This window comes from Amblyraja radiata, chromosome 8 (genome assembly GCF_010909765.2).
Source record: "Amblyraja radiata isolate CabotCenter1 chromosome 8, sAmbRad1.1.pri, whole genome shotgun sequence".
Lineage (NCBI taxonomy): Eukaryota > Metazoa > Chordata > Chondrichthyes > Rajiformes > Rajidae > Amblyraja > Amblyraja radiata.
This window is the reverse complement of record NC_045963.1, coordinates 8,426,100-8,445,388: the sequence shown is the minus strand read 5'-3', so window position 1 is coordinate 8,445,388 and position 19,289 is coordinate 8,426,100. Positions and strand designations below refer to the sequence as shown.

Below are 19,289 nucleotides of genomic sequence, written 5' to 3'. Positions count from 1 at the left end.
AGAAACTTTGAGAACAAAGTGGCATGAATAGAGTCATCTATGTACTGAATGTATATCAATGTACAATGTACAATGAATGAATCATCAATGTACTGAAAAAGAGGTGAGGAAGGGGTCCTGAGCATATATGAAAAAGAAATGCTGTGCATATCCCAGAGGGATAGGCACAGTTTGGACTTATTTGGAAGAAACAAATGAAGTTAAATGAGAAGATAGACACAAAATGCTGGAGTAACTCAGCGGGTCAGGCAGCATCTCTGGAGAAAAGGAATAGGTGATGTTTCGAGTCGAGACCCTTCATCAGACTGACAGTCAGGGAGGGAGACACCTCTTGTGTCAAAGTCGGCAGTCCCCGCACTTCGTAGCGCCAACACAGCGACCCCGGTAAGGTATCGCTCGCTCTGCGGTGGAATCCAGTGCTGCGCCGCCGCTGCTGAAGCTGAGGCTCTGGCCGGTCTCCGGCAGATAAGGCCGCGCCGATCCAGGTGGTAGGCCACGAGGAGGGGGGGGGGGGCGAAGATACGGCTCGAAGAATAGTCGCATCCTTGCCCAGGAAGTGACTAATAAAACAGTTTCCCCATGCCCCCACAAGACTAAAAGACCTCCAAAAACAAACTTTAAAACAGACTAAAAATACCAAAAAGAATGAAAGGAAAGACAGCTGCAGGCTGGGCAGCCACACTCGATGGTGCCACCACTAAGGCTTCAAATGACTAACACAATGAGAATATCTCTGAAAGGGTGAGCCCAGGAATGCTGTGGGAATAGATTGTAGGTCAATTGGTCACTGGGTTAGTGGAGGAAGTTCCAGAGAGATAAAATGAACAAAGGCTATGAGCCAATATCACAGATGGACTTGCATGAGATTGGCTCTGTTTTTCTCTATTAGTGCAGCTGGGATATCTTTTAGTCCTGCATTGCTTACCTTTTCATATTTATTTGTCAATCTCCAAATGCCCTCATATCATAGATTTTGTTCTATTTTTTCCTCTCTCTTTTGACCACAACCACACCACGACCTCACCCTAACAGATACTTCCTTTGTCTTAAACATCCCATCCCAACTTTCTCTTAAACAGAACAAATGTTCTCTCTTTTCCACTTTGACAAACGGTCTGCCACCTGAAACAGTAAGTAACTCTGATTCACAATCACCAGGCAATGCCTGATCTGTTGAGTGCTTCCAGCAGTTTTGGTTTCGATTCAAGTTATTATTCACTTTTGATAATGTGGGATTACTTGCTAATTATTAAAATATTGCCATTCCTTTCCCATTAAGCAAATAACTACCACTGCAATCCAAGAGTAAGAAAAATGACTTTCTTTCCAATTTTCCTTTGGGTAATGTATTAAAAAAAAAATTTCCTTTGTAGTTACATTGCTTTCAGATTTGCATTTATAACATAGGACTTCCCCAAGTTATGAGTGCCAGACTTATGGATAGTCCATACAGATGGATGAGGATCTGGCAGATTGGCGGGAGAGATGGGAATGGATTTGCCAGTTGTGGTGGGGCTGCAGGTACGCATTGCCAGATGGGAGCAGGATATTTCTGGCTGCCTTCTCCCCCTACTTTCCCCTGCCCACCCCCCACACTGTAACAATCGGGGACTGTTTTAAGCCAAGCAGACCTGAGGCAGTAAGGTCAGCTGGTATCGGCTCTTGTTCTGTCCATTTCTGACTTAAAGAGATCTGGTTATCAACAGTTCTCAGGAACTGTCATAACCTGGGGACTCCCTACAACAACTTTCTGCATTTGTTTATGAAGGAACATAACTTCAAGTAACCCTTGCTTTCCCTCGCTCTCCATCCCCCTCCCCCTTCACAGTTTGCCGTAGGAGTCCGTAGATATACCGTAGCGGCTCGTTATGCCAGCCGTAGGTACTCGGGGCATCAGGTAAGGACCTTTTTTCCAGCCTGATAAAAAATGTCCACGAGTAAAAAAAGTCGAGAGGATGCCCCGAGTACCTACGGCAGTCATAACGGGCCGTTACGATATATCTACGGACTCCTACAGCCTCCTACGGACCCGTTACGAACATTCTGCAAGTTTGAATCAAGGGGAAAACTCGGGAGAATTCGTGAATAACTCGGGAAAGTGGGACAGGCTCTTTACTGGCTAAGGTCAATGTTTTTTCTAGAACATTGAGAGACTACAATTGCTGATTTATTTCCTAAACTGATCCACTTTTATCCAGTTATTTGGATGCTTTTGGAATTTAGTTAAGCTCTAAAGCTCTATCAGAAAATATGTCAAACTTCTTGGCATTTCTTGGGCTAGAACCTGGTTTAGTACCAAAGCCATTACTATTGCAAAGGAGCAGCTTCTGCCTTTCAGCAATAGTCCGCTTCTATTTCTCAATAAGACCAGAAAGTTAAAATGATGTAATTTACGTTTGACATGACATGAACTACAAGTATCTTCATATTATCAGTACCATCTAAATGGCTAAGATGATAGTCCAAGTAAAATAATCCAATGGTAATATTGGTTGTGATATTAAAGTTTTAAAAAGGAAACAAGAATTAAAATAAATTTCAATTTAACAAAACAATGCCTTATACCCACCCTTTATCTTTCTTTCCTTTGCTTCCTGTTCCTGTAATGCATTTTTCTGCTGCTGACATGTTCTACACTTGTTTAACAAATCCTGTAGTGTCTGGATTAGTGCCGAGTCCAGTAGATTGGGGGTATGTATAGAAAGCAGCAAAGCAAGAGCTCGAAGATCCTGTTAACACAAAAAATAGATCAAAGGCTTCTAGAAATGTTTTGTCGGGTATTAAGCAAGTGCAATTACAGTAGAAGCTCCATTATCTAGACTTGACAAGTAGTAGTTTATGTGCAGCTGATCTCTTGGTGCCTCCGCTCTGTTGGGCTGCCTCTCCCTCCATTGCCCTTCCCCCATGCTGTCAATATCAGTCCAGACCCCCTCTGCAGCTACACATTCCCTCCCATTGCCCAACCATTCCCTCTCAAATATTAATGACTGGATTGTAATGAATTGTAAAATGCAGTATAATAAAGCCTTTACTGTAGTTGCTGCAGGAACTGAATGAGAAATGGCAGAACACATTAAATGCAGGAAGTTCATAATCACCATGGAGGTTTTAAAAAAAAAGTAGAAGTTGGATTACTATTAATGCACAAAAACACGATATAAATTTCCTACCATCGTTGCAAAAGGGAACTATATTAATCACAAGTACCTTCTAAAAACCATTACTAGTAGAGAATAAATCTCTGCATGCAAGTGGATGATTAGGGAATATACAGTTGATTCACTTTCTGATCATGACTCAAGCCATTTGAAATTCATCCAAATCTGTTTTGAGAGCATATGTCTTTGTGCAGGTTGGATAATCAATCCATGCACCTTTGCTGCCCATATCATCAATGCTCATTCAGGACAGGCGAGGGCGAGGGTAGAAGGGTCCATTATATATGTTATTGTTTGGGTGTTTATCAGCATCACACTGATGCAGGTTTTGATGCTTGGGCCTAAATTACAGCCCATGTAGTTGAATTCCACCGAGTCACAGTTTCAGAAGACCGTGGATACAGAAGGTACATTTAGACAAAACATTAGGAGGCAATACATTAAAAAAAAATCAAGCAGAAAACTGGAGAAAAGATTTATTAAGACCATATATATCTTACCCCATTTAGAATAGCACCAACTTTATAGATTTCAACACGTTGTCCCAGAAGCTCTGGCTCAAGATTATGGTATTCATTTATTAGATTTGTGATTAAATTATTGATCAAACTGGAACAGTTAGAACTGGAAAAAACCTGATTCTGAACCTGGGAAAACAATGTCAAGAATAAAGATAAAGAAATCGATAGATTACAATTAAAAACGTAAGTCTGAACACAAAAGGCGACTCAAGCATTCATACTTCTCATAATCCTATCGAGAACTATCTTTCTGAAATATGCTTTAGATTGGTTTATATTTTTGAATAATGAAATTCAGTCAACGGCCATTTGAAAAAGTTACACAATTTAGTTCCATCAATTTACACATTTACATGAATCATTTAATTTGCTTCTCTTCAATACCGTATCTTGGTCCTTTCTGAAAGACACTAATGAATCTACTTTCACTGCTTTGTTAGAGTGTATTCCAGACCATAACATGCTGACCAAAGAGAAAATAAACTTTCAATTTCTGCCAATCAAACTGTTACCTTCTGGTGACTGGGATTCTTCCAGAAGAAATACAGCCTTTGTCTATTCTATCAAAACCTCTCAATTATTTAATCTCTCCAGAACCAAGAACAATCACAAATTCTCCAGTCTTTCTCTAAACAGAAGTCCCTCAACTCTGATTTAAAAAATTCTGGACCCCTCTCCAAATCCTTTGCATCTTTCAGTCATGTCAAGTTGCTTTTGCCACTTACAAAAATGTATAAACCGCCTTCGCTCTACCTGCTCCTGCACCTACTTTTAAATTCTAACATTTAATTTATATTGCCTATGTATCTTTCCTTACAAAATGCATCATTTCACAATTTACTGTTATTTGTTTACTAATGTCCATTAATATTGTAAAAGGAACCATTTGGGTCTGTTGGCTTTATCTAAAACTACATTAACTTTTAAGTCTTGCAACAAAGTGCTCCAACACACCTTTGCCTGGCATCACTTCCTTCTCTCTTCTCAGCAAGCGTGAGATAAATTGCCAACTAGGTCTACTGCATTACATTCTACTCTGTGGATCCCTTATTTATTCTATTCCTGTTGGTTTATGGGCGGCATGGTGGAGCAGTGGTGGAGTTTGTACGTTCTCCCTGTGACCATGTGGGTTTTTCCCAGATGTTCTGGTTTCCTCCAACATTCCAAGGACGTGCAGGGTTGTAAGTTAATTGGCTTCTGTAAATATTCCCTAGTGTGTAGGGCAGAACTAGTGTGAATGGGTGATCGCTGGTCGGTGTGGACTCGGAGAGCCGTAGGGCCTATTTCCACACCATATCTCTAAACTAAACTGTTATAAAATAGACTGTCTGGCCAGGTCATTGCTGAAAATCTTGACCCAGTTAAACTATGCTTTGACAGGTCCCTTCAGTTTAGATATCAAAATCTTCCCTTCTTTCTTTATTCATTTCTATTTGCCTTGCCTTTCACCCTGAAGGGATAGACAGGCTAGTCCAGACATCTCGTTTGTTAAGTCTCGTACAAAACTACTTTTGCCAATATAGCTTCTTATAATGAAGTGCTCCATAATAGAGATATGCTGATGCTGCTATAATTATTAATAATCCAACCTAGACAACCTCTTTATAGCTAACACCCTCCCTCTAATCCAGACAGCATTGTCAACCTCTTCTACTACTTCTTCAAAGCATCCAGATCCTTTCTTTAATCGGGTGACCAGAACCCTATAGGCCCTAGAAAGCTACAACATGGATTCCTGACTCTTATACTCAATATGCTGACCTATGAAGGCAAGCGTACCATACACCTTCTTTACCAATCTATTTACTTGTGCTGCCACTTTCAGGGTGCTATAAACTTGGAGCCCAAGATGCCTTTGTATATCAATGCTGTTAAGGGTTTTTACGCTAACTGTATATTTTCCCCTTACTTCTTCTTAGAAAAGTGGAGGTTAAGAGACATATTTAAAATGATGAAGGATGTGGATGGATAGATGGGGGGAAACTGTTCCCATTTGAAAGGTGAAGAACCAGTGGTTTTGCAAAAGAACCAAAATACAGACATGAGGAATTTTTATGTTAACGCAGCAAAAAGTTAGGATCTGGAATAGATTACCAGAAGAATGGAGAAGGATTCAACATTGAACTTGATTGTCAGTTCTGACTAATGGTCTTGCAGCTCAAATATTAATTATTTCACTGATCTTGCCTTAGATTTGCCTTAGCAGTTGAGTGTTTTTCAACATTTTCTGTTTTTAAAACAAAGTAAATCCTGGTATTCTAACAGAATCAGATAATTATTTGAATGAACATTATTTGGAAAGCTGGCATGTCTGAAGTGCTCCATTTTAATTCAGCTGAGTGCGAGGTGCTGGATTTTGGGAAGTCAAACAAGGGCAGGACCTTCACAATGAATGGTAAGACTCTGGGCAGTGTTATAGAGCAGATGGAACTTGTGGTACACTTTAGTTCCATGAAAGTGACATCAGATAGGGTGGTGAAGATGGCCTTTGGCACATTGGCCTTCATAAGTCAGGGAACTGGGTATACAACTTGGAACATTATGTTACAGTAGTACAAGATATTGGTGAGGCCGCAGTTGGAGTATTATGCAGTTTTAGTCCCTGTTACAGGAAAGATGCTATTAAGCTGGAAAGGATGCAGAGAAGATTTACAAGGATGTTGTCAGGACTCGAGGGCCTGAGCTATAAGGAGAAGTTGGGCAGGCTAGGACTGAACGCAAGAGGCTGAGGATTGATTTTATAGAGATGTTTAAAATCGTGAAGGAAATAGACAGGATGAATGCAGTCTTTTTCCTAGCGTAGGGGAATCAAGAACTAGAGGGCATAGGTTTAAGGTGAGAGACAAAGATTTAATAGGAATCTGAGGGGTAACCTTTTCCACTCAGAGGATGATCGGTATATGGAACAAAGGAAGTAGTTAAGGCAGGTACAATAACAACATTGAAAAGATGTTTGGACAGGTATATGGATAGGAGAGTCGTGAGGCATGGGGCAAACGTGAGTTCATGGGACGAGCTTAGATGGGGCATCTAGGTCGGCAAGGACAAGTTGATCTGTTTCCATGCTGTTTCCAATGGATGGGACAGGGTAGCTGCTGTTATATCGGGCCTGAATGAATGAGCCTCCTCTGCAATGTAATCTTTTGTAATTCCTTGAAGAGCTGTAATCATGAAGGTGACGTGTTTCCATAGATGATATCTATTGTTTATGCCTTTTCAACCCGAGATATATATTATTCTCTTACAAGAATGCACTAGACTCAAACAATTTATCCAATTCACTCTGCAAGAACTATACACCATATATATGTTTGCATGAGATCTGTGAGGTATCAACACAAGATTTACTAAGGAAATGGGATCAGATGCTATCATTTTTTACTTGCACTAGACACCAAGAAGTAGAAAAATAGACATTAAAACACATGACAAAAGAAAAATAGAAAAAAAAAAATCATATGGCAGAACTTGGATAAAAATGTGAAACACTGCAATCAGGAAGAACAACTCTGATGAAGCTGTAACAACATTTCACTTGAACTATTTGCAATCAGAAATAATGGAATCCAAAAAAGACACAAAGTGCTGGAGTAATTCAGTGAGTCATGCATCTTCATCGGAGACCAATAGGTGACGTTTTGGATTCCAACCAAAATCCAGGCTCCATGCTCCCCAAAGATGCTCCCTGATCCGCTGAGATAATCCAGCACTCTGTCTTTTTTTGTAAACCAGCATCTGCAGTTCTTTGTATCCAAAATGGAATGCAAAATTTGAATGGGTGAATGATGAAAAAATACAGCAAAGATTTATTGAGATAACGTGATATCGTCATCTTCAAAAACAGTAAAATAAAAACAAGCAATCAATACATCTCATGAGGTTACATGAAATTCCATTTCTAATGTCTAATGTATTTGCAATTTCCAATGACATTGCTGTTGAGTTATATCAATTGAAACAAACATTTTTTTGAAGTTTTCCTTCCAGAATGGTTGGGACAAATTTAGCAGAATGTTAGCCTAACCAAGTGTTTCTTGTAATCCGCAATTATTTTTCTCTCCTTATCCATTTAGCAGTTTTTTTTCTCATTGAGAATATTGACCATTTTGCTAGCTTCCAATTGTACAGATTACATAGCACCCTTCTAAATTGGCTGCTATTCATTTATCTGCCAATGTGATCACAGGCCAATTTTGCCCTTGACAGTCTTGTACAATTTCAGCTTGAAACAACGAGTTGTAGGATTTTCTTACTCCCTCACCCAAGCATGTTGAGGTCATGGGTTCACCACCCCAGAGATGATTGATTGGAACAGAGTTAACCATCAAAACTAATCACTTTGTTTTTCAGAGTCAATTATTTCCAGAACTTTCCTGAAATAGTACATGAATTCTGAAGCAACACAAGCAAGTGTCCTTAACTTCATGCACTGTGTTGCAAGAAATCTCATAATTCAAAAGTATCAGACAGATGATGTTGTATTAATTAACATGGATTACAATGCAGAAACAAATGTAACATACCTTGGGGAGGAAACAAGCAAGAAAGGTATAAACTGCATTGTTGTTTAAACAGATCCTCTCGTCCATAAGAATACACTTAATATATTCAGCAAATACTGGTTCATCACACAGCAACTTAACGCAATTCTTTGCCATAGTTGACTGGAAAACAAAGATACAAATAAAAAATGTGTGCACAATTAAGTTATTACTCGTTTGCTCTTACAACCATAGGCCAAGGCATTTTTGCAGCCAGAAGACTGCTTATCTAGTGACGTTTTGGTCTTGCTTCTGTTTTGCTTTCCCTAGAGAGAAAAGGCTGATTCGAGAACTCAGCAGCACGACCGGGTTCCACATACTGGAAAGAATAGAAACTATTTACAAACGACCTGGATGTCATCGATTCTGAATTGAATCTCTGGGATTTAGTCATTTCAGCATCGATAAGGCCTGGACATTACTGGAAATGTAAGGACAAATCAGTCAATGCATCCTCTATTGGAATTCACTCGGTCCAACAGTGGAACCCAGTCTTGTTAATGGGAAGGAGAAATTACTCCTGGATGTGAACTGCTACTAATTTCAATGGTGATTGTAGTGTTCTGGCTTTGGAGGCAAAGATGACTTTATTAAAACATTGGCCATTCAATGCTTTTAGCTAAATTGTCTTTCAATTATGTCAGAGATATTAGCTATTGAAAATCTCTTATTACTTTTACTGCCAACAACACTGGGTGTGGTTTTTGTTAGCTGTTAATGCTCTCTAGGCAGTTTCATCAACCGTGCCCTCTCAATGGATACTGGAAGTACTGCTCAGACTTCCTGTCACCAGTCTTAGATAATTCCGGACAGCAAACTTGGCATCTGGATCAAGTACATATAGCAATTCCAGGTGGGCTGAAAAAATGCCATTATTTCGAGACACCTCTGACTTGATGCATTCGTTGTTAAATCCACCTTTACAATGATCAGAACTTATAGCACCACAAAAAGGGTTATGAATTTACATTGCACAACTTAATTTTTATCAATTTTAGCTGGTCATAAGTTGTAGATTTACAGCAACTATTGTGAAAATAGTTAAAACTTAAGTTTATGCTATTCAGCCCCTTGTGCTTGCCCAATGATCAATAAAATCATGCACTATCTTCCATTTCCATTTCAGCTCCATTTTCTGGCGTTATCCCCATCTCCCAAAATATCTAAATAGCTCTCCGTATCTACTTTGAAATTTGACTGGGTCTCCACAACTCTCTTGGGTATAGAGTTCCAAAGATTCACTATCCACTGAGTGAAGAAATATCTGCGATGTTCTGAGTGGCTAACTTCCTATCTTGAGTTTGACCCCTGGTTCCTGAAACCCCAGCTCGGTAAAACATTATCCCACTATTTACCATTTCAAGCTGGCAAGCATTTTGGATATTTCAATAAGATCATTCCAGTCTTCCAGTCTTTTAATGTATTCACATACAACATCCACATCTCAGGAATCAATTTGGTAATCATTTTCTGTGAGAAATCCCTCCTGAATTGGGAGGATTTCATAATCCCTATGAAATATTCAATATCTCACCAATAATTGGAGCAAAAGGTCTTGACTGCTGTGCCTAAATATTTGTGCAAATTAGTGTTGCCTTACTAAATGATTGCAGAATATGCATGTTGGTACACAAGCCATTGAGCAAGAATACCCTGGTCACTCTGAACAATAACACCTTCTAATCTCTAACTATTTAAAAAAATGGGTTTCTAGTATATCAACCCAAAGTGGATGATCTCGCACTTTTCCAATTCATCTGCCATATCCTTGGCCATTGACTGTACCTGTTTGAAACCTTTGTTCTCCTCATGGCCTGATTTGTATCATAAGCACACTGGGATGCATCATACTTGATCCCCTCATTCAAATCACTGATAGAACAAACTGATCAAGTGTTCGCAGGCAAAACATGGGGAAAATTGTCTCTCAGATCTGAAATGGCGTGTATCTCAACAGCTTCAGAATAAATGTGGCATCACGATTTATCCTCTCCAACCACATTCTCTACCATTATCAAATACCTTGTGATCTGAATATCAATCTGATGAATATGAAAAGATCTACAATCCACTAGTATAAAATAAAAACAGAAAATGTTCGAAACACTCAACGGGTCTGGGAACATCCGTGGAAAGAGGAATGCAGATAACATTTCAGATCTGCAGAGCACTTCTAACATTGTCATTTTCTGTTTTAATTTCAGATTTCTAGCATTTGCAGCATCATGATTTTCATTTACAATCCACAAATAACAGGTTTCCAGTAATTAATTTAACAGGATAATCAGTGATGCCAATAAATTGACAACTTTGTCAGAAGAATCTCAGAATTTAAAAAAAAGTTTTTTAAAGTACATAACTTATGGATGATATTCTCAAAAATGAAAATAAGGTTTATCCATAATTTAGAAAAAAGTGACAGTGATCAAAACTTGAAATACCTGAGATTGGCAAATCTCCGTCCACAGTTTAGGGAATAAAGCTAAATGTAGAGGTAAACCTTCATATGCTATCAGAACACCTGTATAAGAACAAAACAAACATGCACAGTCACTGAAGGAGGACAAAATAATAACTTCAACAGTAATTAAATTATGCACAATGTATCCCCGATCATTTTTGCAACATTGTGTACAATCACAAATTAAAGTGTATTTTCAAATGCAATTCCTGTAATTCCTTATTTTATTTTTGTTCACAAAATGTTTTAATAATTGATTTGTTAAAAGCTATAGTTATATATATTAAAATGTAGAACAAGTAATGAAACTGAATTTTACATGGATCCAAATAAATGAATAAATTACAACTTCTAACCTACAAATTCAGTAATTAAAATATACAAGGTACACACAATTGCTGGGGAAACTCAGCGGGTGCAGCAGCATCTATGGAGCGAAGGAAATAGGCGACGTTTCGGGCCGAAACCCTTCTTCAGACTGCTGGGGGGTGGGGAAAGAAAGAAGGAAAAGGGGAGGAGGAGGAGGAGCCCGAGGGCGGGCGGATGGGAGGGTGGGAGGAGACAGCTAGAGGGTTAAGGAAGGGGAGGAGACAGCACGGGCTAGCCAAATTGGGAGAATTCAATGTTAATGCCATAAGGATGCAAGGACCCCAGACGGAATATGAGGTGCTGTTCCTCCAATTTCCGCTGTTGCTCACTCTGGCAATGGAGGAGACCCAGGACAGAGAGGTCGGATTGGGAATGGGAGGGGGAGTTGAAGTGCTGAGCCACCGGGGGAGGTCAGGTAGGTTATTGCGGACTGAGCGGAGGTGTTCGGCGAAACGATCGCCCAACCTACGCTTGGTCTCACCGATGTAAATCAGCTGACATCTAGAGCAGCGGATGCAGTAGATGAGGTTGGAGGAGATACAGGTGAACCTTTGTCGCACCTGGAACGACTGCTTGGGACCTTGAATGGAGTCGAGGGGGGAGGTGAAGGGACAGGTGTTGCATTTCTTGCGGTTGCAACGGAAAGTGCCCGGGGAGGGGGTGGTGCGGGAGGGAAGGGAAGAATTGACGAGGGAGTTGCAGAGGGAGCGGTCTTTGCGGAAGGCAGACATGGGGGGAGATGGGAAGATGTGGCGAGTGGCGGGGTCACGTTGGAGGTGGCGGAAATGGCGGAGGATTATGTGTTGTATTTACCGGCTGGTGGGGTGAAAGGTGAGGACCAGAGGGACTCTGCCCTTGTTGCGTGTGCGGGGATGGGGAGAGAGAGCAGTGTTACGGGGTATGGATGAGACCCTGGTGTGAGCCTCATCTATGGTGGCGGAGGGGAATCCCCGTTCCCTGAAGAACGAGGACATTTCCGATGTTATTATTATGTATTAAAATATACATATTGATTGATAAATGAACATTTGGAGACATATTTTAGTTTACAGTTATAGAGTCATCGAGCTATGCAGCCCAAAACAGGCTCTTCAGCCCACCTTGTTCATGCTGACCTAGTTGACATTCTGGGCTAGTTCCATTTGCCTGCGTTTGGCCCATAGCTCTCTAAACCCTTCCTATCCATATATCTGTCCAAATGTCTTTTATTGTGTCTGCGACTACAACTTCAGCTGGTAGCTCATTCTATATATGGACTACTCTCTATACTAAATAAGTTAAGGGCAACAAAAATATAATTTATATGTCTTCCATGCAATGTGTTCAATTTATTTAAGTTTCTTCTTCATCATTCATTATGTCTCCAAGTCTATTTACAATACGGTACGATATAACTTAATTTATCCCAGGAGGGAAATTAGTTTGCCAACAGTCATAAAAAAACACAAAATACATGAAACATTTATACCTTATTAACCAAACTGTCATACATTTATCACATTGACCCCAGGAGTCATAATAGTCTTTCATACAGAAACTTCTCTGAGCAAAGGCACAATTAACGTCCCACTAAACTCCATCTGTCTCTTTACAGAAGAACACTCAGCAGCCACTTTCTAACCATAACACAAAGCATGTGCAGGATTACAATGACCAGGAATATACCCAAGCAAGGCTCCCACAACCACAATCCTGATTTCTCGATGCTTTTTCAGGAATCCTTCCCCACAACAAATGTGCCAATGGTGTTGATTCTCAAAAATGAAGAGGAAGAGAAGCAGCAATTGAGAAACAAACGGTGAGAAAAAGCTAAATCATGTATCTTTCAAAAGATTACGTTACCTTTGGAATAGGAAATTCAACTTCTAGTTAGGATTCAGTATGTCTTCTGCTTCTACCATACTTATCCAATATTATGTATTTAATAAACTCTCCTGGTTTCTCATTTAAATGCCTTCTGTATCTGCAACCTCTATTCATTTATCTGAAAAACCTACCTTTTTGTCCTTTGCTCTAAATTCTCATTTTTCACCAGAATCTATGTTGTTTTCATCTCAGTGAAATGTCTTGAGTTATTTTCTAAGCGAAGGGACTATATATATGTTCAAGCTGTTATGAAATTCTTGAAGGAACTGTGCCTCTACAGTGATTATGTAATTGCACATAAACATTCTGGGATTTGAAATAATGCTACTGAATGTCAAGATTGAAATTTACAAAGCAAAACGATTCTGCATCACAAAAGTCTATTCAAAGTTAGTCCTACTAGATTCCGCCCACTACACAATCTTGCTTGCCAAGTTGCCTGTCCTATATAGAACAGTACAGCACAAAAACAAGCCCACACTATCTGTTTGGGACACAATGCCAAGACTGACTCCTATCAGCCGGCACATAATCCATATCCCTCCATTTACTGCCTATCCAAAAAATTCTTCAATGCCACTACGGTATTTGCTTTTATCATCGCCCCAGGCAGCGCCATCCAGGCATTCACCACCCTCTGTATTTAACAAAATACTTGCCCGACACTTCTCCTTTAAACTTTCGCCCTTTCACCTCAAAGCTATGCCTTCTCATTTGATATTTCCATCCTTCAAAAAAAGATTCTGACTGCCTGCCCTATCTATGCTTCTCATCATTTTATACACTACTATCAGATCTCCAGGAGTGTTCCAAAAAAAAACAATCAAAATCAGACCAACCTCTCCCTGTGGCTAATACTCCCTAACCCAGGCATCATTCTGATAAACCTCCACTGCACCCTTTCCCCAGCATCCACATCCTTTCTGCATTGAAGTGACCAGAACTGCATGCAATACCGATATTACTAAATCTCTGATCTTGACCGCTTTTGGCCGACTGTGCTGCGATTTCCGAGAGAACGTCACCACCTACGGCCGTTATTTTTGACCACCTCGCTCAGAGCCCCCCTCCGCCATATGAGTCTGGAGGATATTTTCCACCGATGAAAAATGAGAGAGATATTAATGTTTTTACAAAATTCCCCATTCTCTCTGCTGCCCCCGCTGGAGGCAGGGGGAGGGACTATAAAACAAGGAAGTGTCGTGCCTCACTCAGTCTCTGCCAGACCCAGGAAGCGAGAGGGTCTGGCAGAGACTGAGCTGCGAATAACACTGAACGCACGTCTACTCCACGGTGAGTCCCCTCGATACGGCTGTAAAGCGGCTGCAGCCCTTTTAAAAAGTTTGTGTTCACAAAATGAATTTTGGTTGTCGGGTGTCTGCAGCCCAATTGTTTGCCTCTCCTTTTTTAACAAGTTTGTGTTCACAAAATGAATTTTGGTTGTCGGGTGTCTGCAGCCCAATTGTTTGCCTCTCCTTTTTTAACAAGTTTGTGTTCACAAAATGAATTTTGGTTGTCGGGAGTCTGCAGCCCAATTGTTTGCCTCGCCTTTTTTTAACAAGTTTGTGTTCACAAAATGAATTTTGGTTGTCGGGTGTCTGCAGCCCAATTGTTTGTTTCGTCTTGGCTTTTAAAATCGTTGCAACAGTTGGATGCCTGCCCAAGCATCCATATGGCCCACAATGTCTATACTAGCCCTCTGGAAACCAGTACCTTCGGCCCGCAACACCCATACTAGCGCAACAGACAGCCCCCACCCACTGGTGAGCAGTATTGGAATTGGTGAAGAGGTGGAATATTGCGTTGGTGACCAGCCCTCTCGTGTGATGCTGGGACCCAACGGGTCCCACTTCGTCTAGTAGACCTATAAAGCTTCATCATTACTTCCTGGCTCATATACTCAATGATTCAACCAATGAAAGCAACCATATGTCCTAATTAATTGTGTCTCTTATCTAATTGTGTTGCAACGTTCAGGGAGTTATGAACTTGGACCCCAAGATCTCTCCTGCACAAAACTGTTCCAGATTTGGAAATGACCCATAATATCCCAGAGACATCAAACAGAGTCAGGCAGAGTAGATCTTTGGTGCTGGATGTAGCACCTAAGACCTAGAGAATGGAGCGGCTGGGCTTGGAATTTAGAAGGATGAGAGGGTATCTGATAGAGGCAGGAAACATGTCCCCGATGTTGGAGGAGTCCAGAACCAGGGGCCACAGTTTAAGAATAAGGGTAAGCCATTTAGAACAGAGATGAGGAAACACTTTTTCACACAGAGAGTTGTGAGTCTGTGGCATTCTCTGCCTCAGAGGGTGGTGGAGGCCGGTTCTCTGGATACTTTCAAGACAGAGCTAGATAGGGCTCTTAAAGATAGCGGAGTCAGGGGATATGGGGAGAAGACAGGAACGGGGTACTGATTGTGGATGATCAGCCACGATCACATTGAATGGCGGTGCTAGTTCGAAAGGCCGAATGGCCTCCTCCTGCACCTATTATCTATTGAATCCTGTAACTGCATCTTCGGTTTGCCCTGATAGCCTTTGGACCTTTTGTTAAAGGCCTTTAAATTGTTTTTAAACACCTGACAATCAGAGATCTTAAAACATATATTTAAAAATTAATATTTATCTTAATTATTTGCCAAAAACTAAAATAAAACAAAGAACACACATCAAAGTACAAATAATTAATCAGTTAAAAAAATTAGGTTAGTCCATACTTAATTTCACCAGGGTTTCTGTAAATTTTTCACAATTCACTGCTACTCGACACAGGAGATGGATGAACTGATGGTATGAAAGGAAATAATCCACTAGCACACGGTCATAAATGTCATCTTTTCCCTGCAAAACAAACTAGCATAGTTAGAAGAAACATGATCTTTACATCAGTTAGATGATAGAAATTTTAACATGCATTCAAAAAAGTAGATAATACAAACGCTTCCCAACTTACATGAGGGTTCCGTCCTGAGGACCCGAGCCCAAGTTAGATGTTACACGTCGGAAATGCACGTGCCACTGCTCATGCATAGATTTACTCTTTAAAATGGAGACCACGGGGGAGCTCCGAGGCAAAGACCATGGGGGAGGTGCAATGCAGACACCACGGGGGAGCCCCGACAGTGGGCTTGAAGAATGCTTATATAAGTTTATCGGTCGCTTATTATGTAAGTTGGGAGTGCCTGTATATTTTACATTCAAATCCTTGTATCACAGTGGAGTGAGAATGAAATATTTTTGTGGGGAATTCCCTACTTTGGCAATGTTTGTGAGATGCGAAACAACAGTGTTCCATTGGAAACATGATTGTTTCCCACTTGGCCATTACTTGCGCGCCATTTACGCGACCTCGTCGTCGTGTTGAGACGCACGGGTAGGACGGTCGCATGGACAAGTGCAGAGGGGTATGGAGTGGCGCACGGTATCGCGCGGCGCTCCAGGAGAGGAGGATGATAACATAACCCAAAGCGACCAATTTTCTGAATTACACCATTATTCGAAAAAAAAAAAACAGTATTTTGCACTAAACAACTTTCCACTGGGTATTCAAATGACGTCATGCGCTCCAGACGGCTGTGCTGAAGCATGAAGACGCGTGCGACCGTCGCGTAAATTTGATTTGATTTGTTTATTTGTTCCGAACAAGTAAAGACATAAATAGGAATAAATAACAACAACAAAATCGAAATAGTCAAACAATTGGACATTCCAGGCAATATTTGCAAAGCAATGAAAAGCATAAAGCAAAATTTAAATGTCCAACACTTTTTCTTTACAAGCTCGAAAAGGAGTGAGAAGAAGAATAACTTATTTAATCTCACCCCTTCTCCCTAAACCCTTCTTCCATATTTAATAATTAATTAATTAATCATAATAATACCCCAGACAATTTTTAGAGATGCATACAGACATATATATACATACAACTGATATACACATACAAGTAATATGTATGAAGTAACCAAAAAACATAAATAAATAAAATATAAAATAATAAATAAACATTAACCCCTGTTTGTCAATCATCCCCTTCATCCCTGTACCTTGTGAAAAAAAGTTTTTTGTATGTCATTTTGAACTGGTTCATGTTTGGACATTGCTTTAACTCCACATTCAAACTGTTCCACAATCCTACTCCACAGACCGAAATACAAAAAGTTTTCTGGTCGTGCGGACTCTTTGTACCTTAAAATTAAATATTCTTCTTAAATTATAACCCCCCACTCGCTCATTGAATAATTTTTGTATATTTCCAGGTAAGTTTTTATTTTTGGCCCTAAACATTATCTGTGCTGTTTTAAATGCAACCAAATCTTCTAATTTTAATAATTTTGACTGTAAGAATGGATTAGTGTGACCCAGATACCTGACATTGTGAATAATACGTATTGCTCTTTTTTGCAGAATAGTTAATGAATGTAGCGAACTTTTATAGTTATTGCCCCAGACTTCTGCACAGTAATTTAAATAGGGTAAGATTAGTGAACAGTAGAGAATGCGGAGTGATTTGTGATCCAGAACCTGCTTTGTGTAATACAGAAATGCTTTTTGACAGTTTGGATTGTACATGTTTAATGTGTGATTTCCAGCCAAATGACGGCCAAGTGGGACAGGCCCTTTACTCTTCTGCGATATGGGAGATCAAAGGGTTTTGGGAATTGTAAAAAATGTCAGGTTTCACCACATAAATCCAGAAAACACATTTAAGTTTAGATTATGTTGAAGGGGGAACATTTGGTGTTTCTGAACAAACTTGCCATGCCAGGACCCCGGCTAAGCTTGTGATATTCTATACGCTATGTTTTTGAGAGATGTAAACCCATTAGAAACATAGAAAATAGGTGCAGGAGTAGGCCATTCGGCCCTTTGAGCCTGCACCACCATGCAATATGATCATGGCTGATCATCCAACTCAGTATCCCATCCCTGCCTTCTCTCCATACCCCCTGATCCCTTTAGCCACAAGGGCCACATCTAACTCCCTCTTAAATATAGCCAATGAACTGGCCTCAACTACCTTCTGTGGCAGAGAATTCCACAGATTCACCACTCTCTGTGTAAAAAATGATTTTCTCATCTCGGTCCTAAAAGACTTCCCTCTTATCCTTAAACTGTGACCCCTAGTTCTGGACTTCCCCAACATCAGGAATAATCTTCCTGCATCTAGCCTGTCCAACCCCTTAAGAATTTTGTAAGTTTCTATAAGATCCCCCCTCAATCTTCTAAATTCTAGCGTGTACAAGCCGAGTCTATCCAGTCTTTCTTCATATGAAAGTCCTGCCATCCCAGGAATCAGTCTGGTGAACCTTCTCTGTATTCCCTCTATGGCAAGAATGTCTTTCCTCAGATTAGGAGACCAAAACTGTACGCAATACTCCAGGTGTGGTCTCACCAAGACTCTGTACAACTGCAGTAGAACTTCCCTGCTCTTATACTCAAATCTGTTAGCTTAACTAAGCTCAAGCTAGCATTTGTATTAGCAATCATAAAGATGCATATGCAACTATTTCAGGTGGACCATCTCCCTATGATTATTTTTGCCAGGAATAATGCAATATCTTTGACCTGTTTCTCACCCTGCTGATGATGATCAGGTATTTAAAAAAATGGTGGCCATGAAATTCAACCGCAAAAGCATAACAAAATTATTCATTTCTTAAATTTGCCTTTAAGGAAAAGTAAATACACGTGTAAGCCTTGCCTAATTAGAACTCTTCAATGGAGCCTGAACATACCTTGCTAGCTTCCACCATTGTGGGTAAGAGGCACATGTTGAGTTCTGGACGAGGAGGACGGATATTATTCTTGCCGCCCATTAACTTTATGTTCTCACGACAGGGAAAATAGGGGCCCAAGGACACTAAAACAAATTCAAAAAAATGGGAAGTGACGCATTATTTTCAAAGCCAAAGATAATAATGAATACATAATTTTACGTTTTGCTGAGTAATTGCTTTAAGATTGAACTTACTTGGTATATTACTATGGTGATAAGTACAATGATTGTGCTGAAGGAATGGCACCAAAGTATGAAGGAAATCGTGAGGACTGAGGAGAACAAGCTCTTTTAAAACATCTAGAAAGCAATGACAATTTTGTTAACATGACAGGAGAAGAACATTTTGTACATTTAAACAAAAAGACCCTGGGTTGATCTCCACGCTGTCTTGTTTTAAAAAAATTCTAATTATCATTTATGGAATAAACTGATTTGACACTGCGACAGTATGCAGTTATACATTGTGCCAAAGTGCACACAGATGTCGCGTTTAGAGTGTGTAAGTTTTCTAGTTTTAATTTCATATTGTAATTCTATTGTATCTAATAGCAAGAGACGATCAGCTAAAACAGATTTGTGTTAATATTTCTA

The 19,289-nt window shown here is 40.1% G+C and overlaps 1 protein-coding gene across 1 annotated transcript in view; it reads right to left on the bottom strand.

The window, feature by feature from the left end:
- usp34 (ubiquitin specific peptidase 34) overlaps window positions 1-19,289 on the bottom strand; it is a 181,136-nt gene that overhangs the window by 2,168 nt on the left and 159,679 nt on the right. The window contains 7 exon segments of the mRNA XM_033025144.1: window positions 2,570-2,729; window positions 3,659-3,805; window positions 8,203-8,343; window positions 10,662-10,741; window positions 15,637-15,760; window positions 18,655-18,779; window positions 18,891-18,995. Coding sequence (XP_032881035.1) covers window positions 2,570-2,729; window positions 3,659-3,805; window positions 8,203-8,343; window positions 10,662-10,741; window positions 15,637-15,760; window positions 18,655-18,779; window positions 18,891-18,995 — 882 coding nt within the window.